Source organism: Geotrypetes seraphini, chromosome 3, assembly GCF_902459505.1.
Source record: "Geotrypetes seraphini chromosome 3, aGeoSer1.1, whole genome shotgun sequence".
In the NCBI taxonomy this organism is placed as follows: domain Eukaryota; kingdom Metazoa; phylum Chordata; class Amphibia; order Gymnophiona; family Dermophiidae; genus Geotrypetes; species Geotrypetes seraphini.
Window position 1 is genome coordinate 195,184,724 of NC_047086.1, and position 21,038 is coordinate 195,205,761.

General features: G+C 41.4%; 1 protein-coding gene across 3 annotated transcripts in view; it reads right to left on the reverse strand.

Annotated features, from left to right (window-relative positions):
* ESPL1 (extra spindle pole bodies like 1, separase) overlaps positions 1–21,038 on the reverse strand; it is a 370,011-nt gene that overhangs the window by 246,153 nt on the left and 102,820 nt on the right. For all 3 annotated transcript variants that reach the window (XM_033938043.1, XM_033938045.1, XM_033938044.1), the window contains exon 12: positions 14,516–14,650. In XM_033938043.1, the coding sequence (XP_033793934.1) occupies positions 14,516–14,650 (135 nt within the window). The remainder of the gene's footprint in view (positions 1–14,515; positions 14,651–21,038) is intronic.

The following is a 21,038-nucleotide window of genomic DNA, read 5'->3' on the forward strand; positions in this document are numbered from 1 at the left end:
ATATATCACAAGACATAAAACAGACATTATTATAAAGATTGGTTCCTTTCCCGATGAGCCCAAACAAAAAACTTTTTAAAATCCTTTCAGAACCATAAGAGAAAAGAATTCTTTTGAAGAACCCCTTTCCTCCCGCAACTATATCTGTAATATCCAGTTTTAGATGATCTGCTTTTTTTTTTTTTTACATCTTCATCAGCATGAATTTAAGAATTCTTAAGAGAACTTCTCCATAAATCAAATGCTGGAAAAACTTTTCAATCTCCGTAAAAAACTTCCAGTATCATCCAATACAAACAATAATAGCTTAAATTTTCTTTTATGTAAACAACCACTTTAGAATTGAGATCCATGTAATTTTTATTTTTTTTTAATATTCAGATACATAAGTTTATTCCCATCCCACCCACCCATTCCATTCATATTTAATCAAAAATATACAAATATAAATACTCTTATTTATATGTTAAACCTTTCGTATAATTTAGACAACCCACCCTCCCCCTCTCCCCCCATTTGCAAATAAACTTCCAATAGAAAATGGCATCTATTCATTACAGTAGGTTGTCAATGGCCCCCATATCTTTATAAATTTATTGTAATTACCTTTTTGTATAGCAATTATGCTTTCCATTTTATAAATGTGACATAATGAATTCCACCAAAAGGTACAATTTAATCTACTATAATTTTTCCAATTACTTGTTATATGTTGAAAGGCGACTCCTGTCATTATCAATAAAAATTTATTACTTGATGAAATCTGGCTCCTTGTTCTCGACATACCAAAGAGAATTGTATCATATGTTAATGCTATATGATTTTCTAACAAACAATTAATTTGGGACCAAATTGATTTCCAGAAGGCCATGATAAAGGTACAATAGAATAATAAGTGATCTAGAGTCCCTGCTTCAAGTTTACAATGCCAGCACCTATTAGACTTAGAGCTGCCTAACTTTTGTAATCGAACTGGGGTTCAAAATGCTGTGTAACAAAAAGAACCAAGTTTGACTCATAGATGCTAACACTGTACACTTCATCCTCCAAGACCAAATTCGTGGCCATTGAGATGCAGAAATTTGATGCTTAATCTCAATGCTCCAAATGTCCCTAAAGACCAGTCCTTGGTTTTTTTATTCATATATCCAGATTGTATTGGATTAGGTGTTAAATTACTAACATAATGCAATGCTTTCCATGTATCCATTAATATTCTATTATCTTTATATTTTCTAGGCATCTTAATACTGAGAACATGACAAATGTAAAGGAAACATGAGTCGCCATTCCAAATACAACCAATCTGGGATATTTTCCATGAGCTCTGGGAGGACCCAAGATCCATGTAATCTTGTAGTTCTTCAACCAGTCTTGAAGTAGTTACTTGAATAAATATTTGAAAATGTCCAAAAATTATTTATAATCCATCCTTTTTCCTTGAATATTTTCTTTCCTAGTTTGGATCAAAAATACAGTGGATGATACAATGAAAGTAAATGAAAAATGTTTATTACAGAAGGTAACAGAATTGTGTGAGCAATGGAATCCTCTGCACTTATCTTGGTGGGGGAGAGTACAAACTGTTAAAATGATGATTTTACCTGTGGTTTGTTACCAAATGGGAATGTTACCAGTTATTTTTCAGGGGTCTTTTTATAAAAAATTAAATAGTATTCTAACAAAATTTATTTGGCTGGGTAAAATTCCTAGAATTGCTTTAGTGTCTTTACAAAAGGGGGGTGGGGGTAAATTTTCCTAATTTCTATAGGTATCATCAGGCCTATATTTTGCATCAAGTTATGTACTGGGTCCTCCCAGAGTCCATTGATAATATCCCAGACTGGTTTTGGTTAGAATGGCGACTCATGTTTCCTTTGCGACTTGGTCATGTTCTTAGTATCAAAATGCCAAGGTTCTATAAAGGAAAGTTTAAGGTTGTTGATTACTTAATTTAGTCATTTATCAAATGAAATTCAATTTTGTCAGCCTGTGATTCTTCGAAGAGTCGCTGATGAATTTTACTTACAAGTTACAAGAAAAAGAAAAGGGATATTTTATCTTTAAAATTCACAGTATATGCTTGAGATGGGAAATTTTTCTTTAATGAATTTAAAAGTTTTTACAATGAGTTGTATTTGATTTATTGAAAAAATTATTTACAGTAGCATGAGATGTAGGGTAAATGTCATCAATTGTCTGTAGTATTAGGTGTAGACAGGTGTATATTGAAAGTAATGAGTTAAATGTTAAAGATTGAATGCGAATATACTTTTAATAACAAAGGAAACATGGGGTTTTAATTTCAGGTATATGTATAAGGATGAACTTGTTTTAGATATATTCGCTATTAATTTAGGGGGAAAAGGTTAAAGTAATGAATTTCAAGGAAGGAAGATAATTGTTGCTTAATGGTGATTAGAGATTTTCTAGGGAAAATTCACATAATTGATTTAGAGAATAAGTTCATTAATTTATTGTAATAGTTCATATGGACAGTAATTTCATATAAATGATACATATTTTTATTGGAAATTGATATGACTAGTGCTATTAAATTTTTTTGATATTGGGTTGAATTTTAGGGTACATGGGAATGGGTGGATATAGTGATGGGGAAAAGAGGAAATTAATGGTAAATGAATGTTTTATGAAATTATTTATTGTTTTATTTTATCAATATGAAGTTATTTGATGACTATTATGAGATATTTAACTTTATATTCAATAGAAAGAGAAATAGGTGTTTTGAAAATTTCTTAAAATGAATAAGAGATTTCATTGTCATATGAATTGGTAATGAGAAAATAATTTAGTCTAAGTTTTTTAATTTTAAGTTATGATAGAGGAAGGAAGAGATAAAGTTGCCTGGGGGAGGGTTTTTTGGGATTGCTAACACAATGTGTGTTCTAAAGGCAGTCATTTTATGTGGGGACGATGGGGAGGGAGAGGAGAGGGTTTTTTGTTAAATATGGGTTTGGATGTGCAAGAAGAAAATAAACTTACTGATTTATTGGGAAGCATTGTGATACAGGGGAATTATGATTCAATTGAGGCGTTTGTTGGTTTGTGGTATCTCCTATATTTTCATTAAATGTAAATGGCCTAAATCATCCAATAAAGAAAAAAAAATACTTTCCTTTCTGAAACAACAAAATGTAAATATATACTGTATTCAAGAGACTCACTTGACGGCCACAGAAACTAAGAAACTGGAAGAGGGTTGGGTTCAGCATTTTTTTTTTTTGCCCCAGCAGTAGGGAAAAAGGCAGGGGTAGCTATATTGGTGAATAAAAAATGTTCAGCTACTTTTAAAATGGTGGATTCAGATCCTTTAGGAAGATGGGTACATGTGGAAATGAGCCTGGAAAATACTATTTAGACGATATTTAATGTATATGCCCCAAATTTGAAGCAAAGTGAATTCTTTAAAACTCTGCAACAGTTAGTACTACCACTGGCCACTTCTAATTTAGTGGTGGCTGGGGATTTTAACGCTGTGATGGATCCAGTGATGGATAAAAAACCTAGTAAAATTTTGAAATCATTAGGATTAGATAATTTTGTACATTCTTATGATTTGAAAGATATATGGCGGATACTTCATTTTAATGAACGGGAATTTTCCTTTTGCTCTCAAGTTCACAAATCTTTTGCAAGAATAGATTATATTTTCGTTTCAAATCATTTAAATCAGCAGGTAACACAAACCTCCAATTATCTTGTCTAATCATGGGGGTGTGTGGGTTAGTTTAAAACTGTTAGGCAGGATAACAACAATTCTTATGGAGATTCGATAATACATTGATAGAGGATTCCCATTTTCTTGAAGAATTTCAGTTAAAAATAAATTAATTTTTTCAAATAAATGATTCAAAAGAACTCTGTGGTGACAATATGGGATGCTTTTAAGGCTACCATGAAAGGTCAAATTATTTCATATTCAACATATCTTAGGAAACAGCTCAAAATCAATTTTCTAATTTGGAACAGGATATTAAGGTTTTAGAGCGCGGCCACTGTTCCCTAGCTTCTTCTCCCTGTCGCACTAGCCCCAGCTCTGATCCAGGTAGCTGACGCATATCACCTCCTCCTCTCCTGTTTTGAAAGGGGAAGAGTTGCAAGAAGGTGGGCATTCTGCAGGAATAATAATTGAGAGCTTTTGACGGAAATGCCTCTGAAATAGAGATCTGAGCTCCCGATGCTAACATAATGATAGTGATTTGGAGTCACTGTACTAAAGTTTCTTTAACAGATGTTTGACTACATTTATATCAGCTGAATAAAGAAGTAATTCCAGTATCTAAGTATGGATTATTTATTAGAAGATAAAAGGAGAAATAGGATACTGTCAGTAAGTCGAGTCTCTCAGCGAAAATATCCAGACACATCATATTTAAAACTTTAACTATGTTCTTACATCCTTTTACCAGGAGCTTGAAATTAAATTTGCTTAGGGGAAGTGTTTATGGGAGAAATTTTTGCTTAGATTCTTATATAGCATGATTATCAATTGGGTTAGAAGATATTTAATCTATTTCTTAAGAAATTTATTATTGATGAATATAATTTATTTACTATTTGTTAATTCAAATTAAATATGATATGTAGGCTGAAATAATTCAATATTGAGACATTACATGTATGAAATGTTTCCTGTGGAGGATAAATATAACTAACTAGTCTTTAAGCCCGTTACATTAACGGGTGCTAGAATATATGTCTGTCTGTCTTTCTTTCTGTCTCTCTCTCCCGCTGTGTCTCTCTCTCTCTCTCCTTGACTCCCTTTTTCTGTCTCCCTCCCTTCTGCTGTCTGTTTGTCATTCTTTTCCTCCATTTCCCTGTGCAGCAGCATTTCCACCCCACTTCCCTGTGGAGCAGCAACAGCATTTCCCTCCCCCCCCCTGACTTCCCTGTGCAGCAGCAGCGGTATTTGCCTTCCCCGCCAGGTCCCTATGCAGCAGTTGCAGCATTTCCCCCACCCCTTCTCTTACCGCGATCTGGCCTGCTCTGTTCGGCCCCCTCACCCGCATTGTGTCCTGCTGCTGCGATCTGGCTATTCCGTTCGGCTCCTCTCCCTTCCCTTCCCGTGGTCTAGCCTGCTCCATGGCCCCCCCTTCCCTTATAGCGTTCCCCACAGGCAGGCAGGCCCAGCTTCTTCCTTGCGGCTCGAGTCCTCTTCTTTGTCGGCCCCCCTTCCCTTCATGTCTGTCTGTCTGGGTATTTTTTTTCTTTGTCTCTCTCTCCTTGCATGCTGCCTGTCTGTCATTTTTTCTGTCTGTGAATCTCCCTGTACCTCCTTCCTATGTCCTTAGTGCCCCTTCCTATGTCCATGGTGCCCCTTCCTATGTCCTTAGTGGCCCTTTCTATGTCCTTAGTGGCCCTTTCTATGTCCTTAGTACCCCCAGTGCCTCCTTCCTCCCCCCCCCCCTCCGATGCCAGCCTTCCTTCCATTGAAAACCCCCCACCCCCTCCGTTGCCTTCCATCCCCCTTCCATTGAAACCCCCCCATGCCAGCCTGGCTGCCTCCCATTCTCCTGAGCAGCATATTTCCATGGAAACCCCCCCCCCGGCTGCCATCCTGCGTGCCTGCCTTCCATTGAACCCCCCACCCCCTCTCCAATGCCAGCCTGCCTGCCTCCCATCCCCCTTCCACCGAAACCCCCCCCATCCCCCTGAGTAGCATGTTTCCATGGAACCCCCCCCCCATGCCATCCTGGCTGTCTGCCTTCCATTGAACTCCCCACCCCCCTTCCGATGCCAGCCTGCCTGCCTCCCATTCCCCTTCCACTGAACCCCCCCCCCATGCCTGCCTGCTTGCTTGCCTCCCAACCCCCTGAGCAGCATGTTTCCATGGAACCCCCCCATGCCATCCTGGCTGTCTGCCTTCCATTGAACCCCCCACTCCTCCTCCGATGCCAGCCTGCTTGCCTCCCATTCCCCTTCCACTGAAACTCCCCCCCCCACCCCGATGCCTGCCTGACTCCCCCTCCCCCGCCGACCCTACCCGGCACAACTGAAACTCTCGTTGACCTCCCACCGCTACAGGGCTGACAAACCCGGCAGGAGCAGCAGTGTCCCAGGCACACTAAACGCTGCTTCGGGTCTTCTAATGGCCTAATTTCCTCTGCCGCGTCCCTGATGCCAGTAGAAGAGCCGAAGCAGCGTTTAGTGTGCCTGGGACGCTGCTGCTCTTGCCGGGTTTGTCAGCCTTGTAGCGGTGGGAGGGTCAACGGGGGTTTCAGTTGTGCCGGGTAGGGTCGGCGGGGGGGGGGGGGGGGGGTCAGTCGCGGCGTGTTAGTGTTTAGCCAGCCTGGTGACAGGAGCTGCGGCGGCACCTTTAAACAGAAAAAATAACTCTGGCAAGGGAGCCGGCCAACTGGCAGTTCAATTTTGAGCTTCGGTCTGGTCTGGCCTGCTTGCCTTACCGTATTTTTTTTTTTTGTTAGTTGAAAGACGCGGCGGTGGCTCCTCTCATGATCTCCACCTGCGTCAGAAGTCCGACGCAGGCGGGGATCGTGAGAGGAGCCACCGCTGCGTCTTTCAACTAAAAAATACAATAGGGCAAGGAGCAGCAGGGAGCAGGTCTGACCGAAAAACAGAACCCTAAGCCGCGCATGCGCACTGCTACCTGCGGGTCGCTACAGCTCACGGAAAACGGACGCATGCAGAGGAAGTGCGCATGCGCGGCTTAGCGTTTTATTATATTAGATGATAGTTTTGGTATTGGTAAAGATTATAGTGAAGTAAAGGAATTTAAGTTGGGTTGCATGAAATTTTAGGACAGTTAGAATTCATAACTAGTCCATATCTAGTCCATATTCATTAAATATTTTACTAGAGAAATATTAAATTGATGGGATTAAATGGTTAAGCATAAGTATGAATGAATATGGAGGCTTGTGTTATCTGTTTTACTAATTGATTTGAAACAAAAATGTAATCTACTCTTGAGAAGGATTTATGAACATAGGAGCAAAAAGAAAATTCCCGACCATCAAAATAAAGTATTCGCCATATATCTTTCAAGTCACAAGAATGAACAAAATTACTTACTCCTAATGATTTCATAATTTTACTAGGTTTTTTATCCATCAAAGGATCCAAAACAGCATTAAAATCCCCAGCCACTAATAAATTAGAAGCAGCCAGTTGTAGAACCAGTTCTTGCAGAGACTTAAAAAATTCATTTTGGTTTGAATTCGGGGCATGTACATTGAAGAGCGCCATCGTAGTATTTCCCATGCTCATGTCTACATGTACCCATCTTTCTAAAGGATCTGAAGCAACTAATTTAAATAAAGCAGTACATTTTCTATTCACTAAAATAGCTACTCCAGCCTTCTTGCCTACCGCAGGGGCAAAAAAAAAAAAATGCTTAATCCAACCCCCCTCTAGTTTTGTAGAATCTATAGTAGACAGATGTCTCTTGGATATAGCAAATATCCGCATTCTGTTTTAAAAATAGTGTTCTTTTCCTTTTAATCGGATGGTTGAGGCCATTAACATTTAATGAAAATATTTTAAAATCCATTATACAGTTTATACATAATACTTATAAATATCTTCCCGTAATTCAAATTGTAATGAATGTACACTAAATCATTTCTCCCGAATTTAAAAACTGAAAAGAAATCCCTATTTTCCCCCTTCCTCCATATTCCCTTCCCACCCTTTCCCAACCCCCCCATAAGTGAAAACTTGGAAACACATATGATATCAGACGACGACAAACTCCTCATAGGCTATATTTAAAAACTAATTATACAATTATAATAAGCCATCAAATTTTATAATCTGATTTATAGGTTATATATTAATCAAACTTTTATCCACATCCTTTAAAAAATACTAATGATAATTGTAAACACTTAATATAAACCACCAAGAATCCATATTATCTCAGCATATAAATATCATTGTGTATCTTTATAAAGTAACCCGTTGAAATAACAAGTATTATTAAATTACAACTATTTTTTTAAATATATTTTTTTGCAAAATTAATATACTTATATGTAATTCTAATATCAATATAGCTAGATAAATTATAAAGACTTTTCAATTCATGAGATCCCACCACTTCAATATTTCATCTAATAAAATATTTAGATATTATGAATTATATAGCAATTCTATACATCCTAAAATTTTATATTGCTCCTTTTAATTTCTTCTTAGTCTATTATATTCTACTATACGTTGACAATTAATGATGTATCTAATCAGGTTATCATGTCCACCCTTACCTCCCTTCAATCAATTATTTATATTATTTATATTTAATGGATTCCCTCCAAATTAATATTTCTTTAATAAATCATTTAATTAATATGGACTATTTCTATATTCTATCCATCCTAAAATTTAATATTATCCAATTTAATTTCCTATATTCTACTATAATCTTTACCAATGCCAAACTATCATTACACTGCACAACAAAGTTTTTGCTTCCTGAACACTGCTGGGTGTTTCTTATAGAATTTTGGGTGCTGATCATGAATATTACATCAAAAATTACCCATCACGTACCATTTCAGAGAAATCTTCAATTTTGTCGTGATTTTTTCTTATATTTGGATGCAAACAATTTTTTCTCCCATAAGTGTCTTATCAACAACGGTTTGTGCCGCCTGGGTATGTCCATGCATAAAATCTAGCCAGGTTGGAAGCTGTTTTATGGAAGATGACATCCTGGGCATGTCTGGGCAGGTCTGAACGAGCTTGCGCTGTCTCACCATGCTATAATGGTGGCTTCCATACACCGATCCTGCTCATTTGGTTAATATAGATAGTCCGTGTGTGTATATAGTATCAGTATAGTAAAGTATAGTAGTATAGTAGCTGTAGCAATATAACAGTAAGTAAGCTTGATGCTATAGACGTTTTGGTGTCGGGCAATATGTCTCGTCGGTGTCGTAACAGCCGCGACACATTCTGCTATATCTGTGGGGAATATACACTTACGCCTCAGAGACGTTCGATGACTGCCCTTGTAAAGAAAGCCTATCATCTGTATTTTGGCTGCAAAATAGGTGATCAAGACAAGCAATGGGCGCCTCACATTTGCTGTGCGACATGTGCTGTTAGTCTGAGAGCCTGGCTCAGAGGTACTCGAAAGACGATGCCATTTGCTGTTCCGATGATATGGCGAGAACAGAAAGACCATGTGACGGACTGTTATTTCTGTTTGACTAATGTGTCTGGTTTCTCTGCCAAAAACAAGAAGTCAATTGAATATCCTAATCTGCCTTTAGCAATGAGACCCATGCCACATGATGACAGTCTTCCAGTTCCGAAACCACCAGAGGATTGGACCTTAGACGAACCAGATGAAGAAACTGCAGTGCAGGGTTCTAACAGTGACATTGACCCGGATTTTGAACCATCCTCATCAGACGATCCACATCTGATAACACAGTCCGAATTGAACGATTTGGTCAGAGATTTGGGTCTGTCAAAAGCAAAAGCTGAGCTGCTAGGTTCGAGACTGCAGGAATGGTGTTTGCTATCACCAGGTACGAAAATTTCTGTGTTTCGAGACCGGCATCATGATATAACCAAATTTTTTGCACAAGTCGACAGTCTCTGTTTCTGTTGTGACATTGAAGGATTGTTCTCGGTCTTTGGTTGTGATCACAACCCGGAAGAGTGGCGTCTTTTCATTGATTCGTCAATGTTAAGCCTGAAAGCTGTTCTGTTGCACAATGGCAACGTTTATCCTTCAGTACCTGTTGGCTATGCAGCACATATGAAAGAAACATATGAGAATATGGAAATGTTACTAAAGTATGTCCAGTATACCAGGTATAACTGGAATATCTGTGGAGACCTCAAAGTCGTTGCTCTGTTACTAGGACTGCAGCTTGGCTATACAAAGTACTGCTGTTTCATCTGCGAATGGGACAGCCGAGACAGAGAGTCGCACTATTCTAGAAAGAACTGGCCACTCCGTAAAAAGTTAGTTCCAGGACAGAAAAATGTAGCACATGAATCGCTTGTTGACCCGACAAAGATATTTTTGCCTCCTCTTCACATTAAACTGGGACTCATGAAGAATTTTGTGAAAGCAATGAACAAGGAAGGGGAAGGTTTTCGTTATTTAAGACAGATGTTCCCAAGAATAACTGATGCCAAGATCAAAGAGGGTATTTTTGTTGGCCCCCAGATCAGACATGTTATGAGTGACAAGCGATTTGAAGATCTGTTAGTTGGGCCGGAAAAAATTGGCTGGAAAGCCTTGAAAGACGTTGTTGACAATTTTCTGGGCAATTACAGAGCCCCAAACTACATTCAGCTGGTAGACAAACTTCTCAAAGCATACAAGAGAATGAAGTGCAATATGTCACTCAAGATTCATTTCCTCCATTCACACTTGGACTTCTTCCCCGCAAATCTCGGTGCTGTGAGTGACGAGCACGGTGAAAGGTTTCATCAAGACATAGCTACGATGGAGAAACGATACCAGGGCAATTGGAATCCGTCAATGCTTGCCGACTATTGTTGGATGCTACAACGTGATGCACCAGACACTGAATATAAAAGAAACTCGGGAGCAAAACACTTTTAATTCTGTTTCATTTAGTCGCTTGTGCGAAACGTAAACTTGACTATATATTTTATTGTCAGTAAACATAAAAATGTCTATTTCTCATAGTTCTTACGTGATGCAGTAAAACCAAAACCATATTTGAGCATACCAAGTTGGTACCTGTCATAATCACCAAAAACTTTTCAGGAATCAAGACTTAACCAAAAAATTGTTGTGCAGTGTTATTTATACTTATCCACAGGAAAATCACATTTCATACATTTGATCTCAATAATGACTTATTTCAGCCTATATACTATTCTAATTAATTTGATTTTGACAAATAATAAAACTATACTCAATAAATTTCTTAATGAATAGATAAATATCTTCTATTTCATTGAAAACCAGGCTAGATAAGAATCTAAACAAAAATTCCTCTCACGAAAACACATCTCTGCTGCAAATTTAATTTTCATCTCACAGTAAAATATGAGCACAGTTTATCTTCACAAGAACCTTCCTTTACATCAAAAGAATAAACTTCGCCTAAGGAAGTATTCAGATGCTCTCTGTATTAACTCTTATATCCTGAGCTACATCCAACAGATTTTCTGGATTAAGTGTCATAACTTAATAAATTTAAATTTTTGCTCCGAACCGTTGTCCTGCATTTTAAAGTTTTAAATATGTGACTGGTTATTTTTTTTTTGCTAGAACCAATTGACTGACATTAGCTATGCTATGTCACCTTTTGTCATCTAAGGACACTTTCCAAACTTAGGTTTTGAAATTATATCCTTCTTCAGTTGAGATACATACAGACTAATTTACGTTAAAGAAGCACTAGTAAAGTGGTACCAGTCATTCATCTTTGTGCAAGCTTCAGGAGTTTCAGATCTCTGTTGCAAAGGCCATGCCGTGCCTGGCAACCTGACGAAATGAAAACCTTGTCTGTTATTGCCGTGTACTCCAGACTAATATTCAAAATCATTTAAAGTATTTTCAGAATTAGTAAAGCAGTGTCTTCAGATTGCAAAAGTTCCCATTTTCCCCCTACAGAACGTATTCCATACGCTCGCCTCTGTTTAGCTTTCCAACTTTAATGACAGGTCTATTTCTCCAGAGAGCTCAGGGTTTTCCACGAACTTTTGTGCTTTCCCCTGCTTTTTCCTCTTCTTTAGTTTGATTATCCATTTTTCCCAACTCCACTTGCCTCCTAGGTGAGGAGATGCACACATGTATAAAGACACTCATTGTCTGTCAGGCATTTCATAGTGTGCTGATGAAACCATATTTCAAGACAGAGCCCCTGCAATTCAGATTCTTTTTCTAATTCAATATAGAACCTTTTCCTGCCTTAGTAGTATGGCACAAGCTCAGGCTTCAGGTCCAAGTCTGGAATAGTCATTGGTTACATTCTAAACGCCATGGAAACCAGCTACTTTGCATATATCTTGAGCATTCTTTTAAAGTATTCTAATAGAATTTCATCTATTAACACTTTGCATCAAGGACGGTTATAACAGTTAATTCAAAAAAGATTCCATCCTTCATTCCTTCCATATCCTTATGTGAAAATCCCATCTTTGTTTAAATAATAACTTAAAAATTAGTCAATTAAATAAGTGAGTGACAATAAATCCTTTTATTTCATGAAATCATCGGCTGTTCACATGAATCTAAAAAGACCCTTAACTTTTCAGGATCTTCAAAACTCATTGTCTTATTGGCTTTATGTAACCCTCATAGCAGGGTACAATAAGCCATATTTGGCCCCTAGATATCTCATTTGTGGCCTTAATTCTAGTAATTTTTTTCCTTTTATCCTCGGTGGCCTTAGCGAAATCCAGCACTATATGAATTTTTGAATCTTGACATTTCAAGTTTTTATTTTCTTTTGCAAGCCGGATAATTTCCATGATTTGCCTTAAAAGTTTAAAAATAAGTGGACATGGCCCCAGTTTACCTGTTTTCCTTGTAGGGATCCTGTGAGCCCTCTCTATTTCTAATGGATACTTTGTCTTTAGAGGCAGGATCTTCGGGAGAAAGTTTTCTAGGAAGGAGATTGTATCATTTTTTTAAACTCCCTCCGGGAGCCCAATTCTTTAAATTGTTCCTTTTTCCCCTGTTAATACAGTCTTCAAGCTCTCTTGAGAGTGTCCACTTTCTCCCTATATGATTTACATATCTTTATTTCAGATTCATTTGCTGCTGTTCTCTTTTCCATCTGATCTATTTTAGATTTGATCTTCTCCATATGTATTGAGGATTGCAACTTCATCCTTCACCTCCTATAGCTTTTGAGCATTGTCTGAAACTATTTCTTTAATTAGTTTCAGCTATGCTAAAATGTCACCGCTATCCTCTTTGGGCAACGGCACTTTCGAAGGAGTCTCCGGTTCTGTCTTTGACCTTTTTGCACTCCCCAATCCTGCACCAGTTACTTCATTCTTCATCTGTTTGCTCGATGCCATTTTTTTATAACTAATCCCCCCAATTACCATTTTTAAAAAAAAACTAATTCGATAGCTTAATTTTTCTTTCAAAAATTTTTCTTAATTTTTCTTAATTTTCTTAATTTTTCTTTCACCCGACCATTTGTCTGCGCATCCAAGCCACGCCCCCAATAAATAAATCGAAAATTGGATACTCTGTCTTTGTTTATGCATTGTTTGAGGGGTTAACATTGTTTTCCCATATCTGATTTTTCATTTTTCCAATAGGTTAGTCCAGTTTAAGCTCATAATCTAGGCTGAACTGTAGTTTAAAGGTTTGCCTAGGGCAAACATGGGCAAACTACAGCCCGCTAAACTTTATCTGGACCGCCGAATTTGTCTGGCCGACACAGCGGGTACAGGGTCACAAATGGTCCTGAAGGAGCTCACCACTGAACAAAAGCAAAGGAGAGTTGAAGTTTGCCAAGACCATTTGCAAGACGATGTTTTGGGCTGTGTTTCACTGGTGATGAAACATGGGTGTACCAATACGGCCTTGAAACAAAGTGTCAAAGTGCACAATGGAAGTCAGCCAATTCTCCATGACTAAAAAAGTTCTGCCTGTCCAAATCTAGAATCAAAACGATGTTGCAAACCTTTTTTGATAGAGGGATTGTCCATTATGAATTTGAACCAAGTGAACAAGCAGTTAACCAAGTTTGGAAGTGCTGAAAAGGCTGTGTGAAAGCTAGACAAAAATGACCTGAACTTTTCACCAATAACTCATGGCTCTTGCATCAAGACAATGCACCAGCTCACATGGCACTGTCTGTGAGGGTTTTTTTTAGCCAGAAAACAACAATATTAGGACACCCTCCCTACTCACTAGATCTGGCCCTTAATGACTTTTTTCCTTTATCCAAAGATAAAGGAAATATTGAAATGAAGGCATTTTGATGACATTCAGGACATGAAGGGTAATACAACAGCTCTGATGGGCATTCCAGAAAGAGTTCAAAAATTGCTTTGCAGGGTGCACTAGGCGCTGGCCTTGGTGCTTAGCTTCCCAAGGGGAGTACTTCGAAGGTGACCATAGTGATATTCAACAATGAGGTACGTAGCACTTTTTCTAGGATGAGTTTGCAAACTTGTCAGAACTTGTATTACTTTTGCACCAGGCCAGTTTGCTAGACACCTAAAGCGCCATTTCCATCCTTTACAGCAGTGATTCCCAACCCTGTTCTGGAGGAACACCAGGCCAATCGGGTTTTCAGGCTAGCTCTAATGAATATGCATGAGAGAGATTTGCATATGATGGAAGTGATAGGCATGCAAATTTGCTTCATGCATATTCATTAGGGCTAGCCTGAAAACCCAATTGGCCTGGTGTTCCTCCAGGACAGGGTTGGGAACCACTGCTTTACAGGAATCCCTATAAAAATAATAATTTATATTCTTTCAGATCAAGATTACAAATTTTAAGAGTTCTCCTTCCCACCCATCCCACAATTCATGTTTTTACAAGGAAGGCTTTGGTATTTACCTGAGCATAAGTAGGACATTCCAGCTGGAACAGAAGCTTTGAAAGTTGACACAGAACATTCACCAAACCCAGGCCATCTTTGAGAGCCTCTGTTAATCTTCTAAGCAGGAGGTATGTCTTTATAGACTGCAATGGCTGCAAAACAAAGGAGAGACAAAGAGGGAAATAGGAAGCAATCAATTATGGTTTTAAAATTTGAACAGTTTTTCAAAGTGTTCAGAATACATCAAGTCTTGGTCTTGTATTTTGACAAATTTGTGGTCAGGCTGTGTTTGTTATTATGTACAATGATACTTCAATGTAGAGAATTAGATCTTACCTGCTAATTCTTCCCTTGAGTCTCTCCAAACCAGTCCAGATGCTAGTTTTGCCTTCTGTTAACAGACAGAGGCCAAGAACCTCTGAACTAGAGGCAGTCCATTACATATCTTATGCAGTCCCTCACTAGTCAGAATTTCAATAAAGCAGAAAATGATAAATCCAAAATCCTGGGAAGAAGCAACCAAAGCACGCAATTGTCAAATAGAACCAAGGTCAAAGGCAAAACAGAGCACTGGTCATCTCAGTAAGTCCCTAGAAGGTATTTATGACAACAGTTCTATAAACACTGGGCGAGTTCTAGACTGGTCTGGAAAGACAAATGGAAAACAATTTGCATGTTATGATCTCGTAATTTTCCCTTCCTTAATCTACCAGACCAATCTAGTCTGCAAAATTTCAGCCCAAAAAGCTGCATCTTATGAAGCTTAAACATCCAAACCTGTTAAGGTGTACAAAAGAATACACTGATGACCACGTGGCTACCTTGCAGATCTTGTGTTGTGGTAGAATTAGGCTATTCTTTTCCACAGTAAAATATACCTGCAACAATGTAGGAATCAGAAAGCTCTTTACAGTGCATGGATGCTATTGCTTCTAATTCAGCAGACCACCATCAGAGGTTACCTCTCCCTCTCTCCCTATTTCCTTAAAAGAAAAGTCTGACCAAACTATTCAGAGGATGGTTCTCCTTATGTCTAACTAATGAAAATGGTCCAAATCCCTTCCCATATCCTTGCCAAACACCATGAGAGAAAGGAGAAATTAGGTTACCTACTAATTTTCTTTGTTAGCTTGTACACTGGTATAGTCCTTACGAATGGGTTATATACCTAACAGCTACCAGCAGGTGGAGACGAGCACAAACATGTATATCAATATAGCTTCCCCTCTTGCAATCCAGTCTGCCGAACAGCCAAGCAGAACCTAGGAAAGACTTCAACTGAAAACAGTATAACACTCCGAATAGGAATGGAAAAAAAACAACACATACTTATAAACTACTGTTGGAACATGTGTAGAACTGAATCCTGGTATAGAAAACATCCCCACAGCTCACCAGCTAAGCCATAGCCGCTGTTCTTACTGTGGGTTCTAGAAAAATTCTAGAACCCGCAGAAAAACCAAAATCTGCACGTGAGCAAAACAAAACCCACAATCACCGCACAGACAGACAGGGTGGGGGACTATACCAGTCTACAAGCTAACAAAGAAAATTAGCAGGTAAGAACCTAATTTCTCCTTCTGTATCGCTTGGTAGACTGATATAGTCCTTACGAATGGGACGTACCAAAGCAGTACCCATTAAGGAATGCAGAGAAGACCAAACTGCAGCCTTGTAAATATCCACTGGAGGCACTAGAGAAGACTCAGCCCAAAAAGCTGTCTGACCCCTAGTGCAGGTGTAGGCAATTCCAGTCCTCCAGAGCCGCAGCCAGGACCAGTTTTCAGGATATCTACAATAAATATGTATGAGATAAACTTGCATCTCAAAGAGGCAGAGCATGCAAATCCATCTCATACATATTCATTGTGGATATCTTGAAAATCTGACCTGGCTGTGGCTCTCGAGGACCGGAATTGCCTACCCCTGCCCTAGTGAAATTCTGGAATAGGCTTCTTCTTTAGAAGGTAAACGGAAGCAATAGTCTCCTTGATCCAGCGTGCAATAGTAGCATTAGAAGCGTCATACCCCTTACAAGGCCCCTCGAGAACAGGGGTCTCAAAGTCCCTCCCTTGAGGGCCGCAATCCAGTCAGGATTTCAGGATTTCCCCAATGAATATACATGAGATCTATGTGCATGCACGGCTTCCAATGCATATTCATTGGGGAAATCCTGAAAACCCGACTGGATTGCAGCCCTCAAGGAGGGACTTTGAGATCCCTGCGCTAGAAGGACAAAAAGATAACCCGATTTCCTGATCTCCTGGGTCCGCTGCACATAAGAGCGAAGGACCCGACTGATATCCAACTTGCGCAGCTGTCTTTGCTCAGAAGAGCCCTCCTAACTACTCAACACTGGGAGGACTACAGATTGATTGACATGAAAAGGAGAAACTACTTTTGGCAGAAAAGAAGAACAGGCCTCAAGACAACCCACTCCCTAGAAAACTCCAAGAAGGGAGCCCTACAAGAGAAAGCCTGCAGCTCAGAAACACGTCCAGCTAAAGTAATGGTCACGAAGAAGACTGCTTTAAAAGTAAGGTCCTTCAAACAGCAGTCACCCAACGGTTCAAAAGGAGGGCGCACTAGAACTGAAAGAACCAGATTCAGATCCCAAGGAACAGAGGGCCGCTTGGGAGGCCTGAGCAACTTGGCCGCCCACAAGAAACGAATCACATCAGGAATGGCAGTCAAACGCTGACCTTTCACTAACCCCCAAAAGGCTGACAAGGCTGCAAGCTGAACCCGGAGAGAAGACCAAGCCAGTCCCCTATCCAGGCCATCCTGCAAGAACTCTAGGATGTTAGGCAGGGAAGCGCTAAAAGAGACCACTCCACACACATCACACCGCTCTTCAAATAGACGCCAAACCATCACAAAAGCCCGAGAGGTGGAAAGCCTCTGGGACCCCAAGAGAGTTGAGATCACTATCTGAATACTCCTTCTTACCTAGGCAACCTCTTTCAAGAGCCAGGCTGTAAGACAGAAGGGACCTGGATCGAATATTGGAATGGGAACCTGAGTCAGGTCAACCAAGAGAGGAAGAGGATCCGTCACCAGATGCCTCACCAGATCTGCGTACCACGGTCATTAAGGCCAATCCGGAGCCACTAGAACCACGAGGCCCAGATGAGGAATTATGCGGAGAAGAACTCTGCCCACTAAAGGCCACAGAGGGAACACATACAACAGCCCCTCCATTGGCCATGGTTGAACCAGAGAATCCAGTCCCTCTTCCTGACCATCTCTTTGACGACTGAAGAAGTGGAGTGTTTTGGCGTTGACACTTGTGGCCATCAGGTCCATGAGGGGCTGACCAAGACTGCACTATCAACTGAAAAGCCACCTGGCTTAAGACACCACTCTCCGGGATCTAGCACATGATGGCATAGGAAGTCCACTTGAACATTCTCCACTCTGGCAACGTGGGATGCTGATATTTCTTGAAGGTGCGACTCCACTCAGACCATGAGCAAAGTCCCCTCCTGTGCCACCTGGAAGGAAGAAGCGAGAAAACGGTCTGGCAAGGACCGGGCGAATTCCAGAGCATAGCTGTCCCGGATCACTTCCGGAACCCATTGATCGGACGTAATGTCTGCCCACTTTGGATAAAAATCTCAGTCGTATGCCCACCAGAACCAAGATGGGCACTGGCAAGGAGTCATTGAGCAGGATGGGCGACAGGGGACCCGGCGGGAGCGCTACCTGCACCTTGGCGGGCCCCACAAAAGGACTGCATGCGCTGGAAGAATCTGCCTCTAGAGAGCCCAGAAGTTGGAAAAGAAGCAGCCCCTCTACCAGAGAAGCGGTGGAAATAATGCCCACACGCAGCACCACTTCGAGCCAGCGGCCTAGGCCTATCCTCAGGCAAACGAGGCACTGTGGAATCAGTGAGAGTCAGAACCAACCTGTCCAGGTCCTCACCAAACAAGAAATATCCTTTAAAAGGGAACTTCATCAACTTATCTTTGGACGCCGAATCAGTCAACCAAGCGCGAAGCCAAAAGGTAGGGTGTGCTGCCACTCCAAAGGCCAAAGACTAGGCAAAAGCTCGCAAGAGGTCATACATGGCATCCGATTAGCAAGTTCTAATTCTCAGATTTACTGTCAAGCACATGCTGGGTCCAACGAAAACACACCCGAGCCACTAGCCCGCTACACATCGCTGCCTGGACCGACAGAGCTGTCACATCAAAACTCTGTTTAAGGAGGGACTCCAACTTACGCTCCTCCGGGTACTTCAAGGCCGCACCACCCTCAACAGGTACGGTATGCCTCTTAGAAATGGCCGAGACCACCACGTCCACTATGGATGACTTCAAAAGTGTCCCTTTCCCCTTCAGGAATGGAATACAGGTGGGGCATGGAGCACGCAAAACGAAAAGGGGCTGCCACTGTGCAAGCATATCATCCCAAATATCCTGAAGCATAGGAAAAGAGCGGGAATCAAGAGCGGATCCCCTTAAAGAAGGGGTCCACCAAACACGGGGGCTCAGACACGGTGTCCTCAAAGTGGAAAACCAAGGAGACCAGCAGAATTAACTCATGAAGCTCTTCTCGCTGAAAAATGCGCACCACAGACGCATCTTTGCCAGCTGGGGGGTGCTCGAACCCCTTGCTGGCGGAATCTGATCCCCCAAGAGGATCCTGGAATTCTCACCAAGAGTCCAGGTCTTCAATTATATCTTGCTCCTCTGGGTAAAAATCCTCATCTCAAGAGCCCCTTGGGCGTTTGAATGAGAGAGTAGAGGGGGCAAAACCGCCACTGTGTGGGGCCACGCTGGGTAAGATGTTGAGGGTAAAAAAAAAAAAAAAAAAAACCCCGAGACCCCCGGAGTGGGCACGGAACCTCCTGGTGCCAGCACATAAGATTTACAAAGTGCTAACAAAAATTCAGGGGGAAAAACTCACGGCGGCCCCAAGGGACTCCCTGCTCAGCAGGGGACCCTGCCATACCTTGCCCCTGTATTTCCAGAACAGGGAAAAGGTCACCTGAGGTAACTGAAATGAAGGAGGAGGTTCCCGCCAAAATCAGAGCTCCTGCAGTCTGTCGTGTCTGAAAAGCCTGAGACTTTCCTGACGTGAGGCCGAGGAACCAACTGACGTGAAAAAGGAATCTCCAGCCGCTTCGGCAGTAAGGGAATCCTTCGTGAGGTACATGCTGCGGGGTGCCCTGGCCTCCAGCAACCGCTGCTGACACGACTCCCTCACCTCTCCGGCCTAAACAATTCTTACATAGGCCAGCCACAAGTACCTCACATCTGAAGCACAATGAGCATGTTTTTCCCCCTTAAGAGTGCTCATTGTACTGAAAAACGCCCTAGCTGTAATAAAAGGGCCAGTTAGATGAGAAAAAAACCAATACAAATGGCAGTTTTAAAAGGAATTGAGCCCTTTAGACAGGCACACCTCAGGATTTTTTTTTTCACTTAGTCAGAACAGACTCCACGTCTCTCAAAGCTGGAGGGCTGACCAACCATGGGGCCAGGCCGCTGGCTGAGGCACCTCTACAAAAATGTGAGGAGGTGGAGGAAGGTGAGGAGGTGGAGGAAGGTGGGGGGGGTAGGGACCCAGCACGAGACCCACCGAGTTTAACACCCCCGAGGTCGGATGTATCCCCAAAGAGGACCTGTCCAAGCTCTATCCGTCACAAAAGGGGAACCCAGGAGTCCAACAGTACTAAGAGGGGAGCTGAATTAGTCTTACCACCTGCTTTAATGGAGACCGAGGAGACTGGATTACAAGAGGGGAAGCTATACCGATATACAAGTTTGTGCTCAGTCTCTACCTGCTGGTAGCAGTGAGATATATAACCCATTCATAAGGACTATGCCAGTCTACCAAGCGATACAGAAGTTGAGAAATACTGGACTAATTCATATGAACCAACACTTTAAGGGAAAAAAACTTCCACTGCAGAGGTTCCAGGCTCACTCCTTGATGTAAGTTGTCTGCCTTGAGCCACCATTGGAGACTGCCTCACCTTCCCTTAAACATATACATCTAGATCCTGGTGTGGGTGGAGTACCCTGACAAGACAGCTTAATGGAGAGAATGCATATAGGATCTTGCCCACTTCCAGAATGAATTTTTAAATACAGTGGTACCTCGGTTTACGAATGCACCGGTTTGTGAGTATTTTGCAAGACGAGCAAAACATTTACAAACTTGGTGCCTCGTAAACCGAGCTTGCCTCGCTGTACGAGCGCCCCCCCCCCCCGCGATCCGGCATCCCCCCCGCTCGCGTTGCCCCCCCCTCCATCACGATCCTACTTTCCCCCCTCCGAGCACGTCAATGACACTAACTTTACCCCGTCTTGGCACCAGTGCCGGTGCCCGAAGATCCTCCCTGGGCTGGGCGATGCGTCGGAGATCCTCCCTCTTCTGGTCTAGGCTGGGCTGGGCTGGCTTTGAGAATTTGCGCATGCTCAAAGCCTTCTGGTCTCGCTCTCAATCTCGGAGGGGGGGGGCAACGCGAGTGGGGGGAGGATGCCGGTTCGCAGGGGGGGAAGCCGGATCGCGGGGAGGGGTTTGGAACAG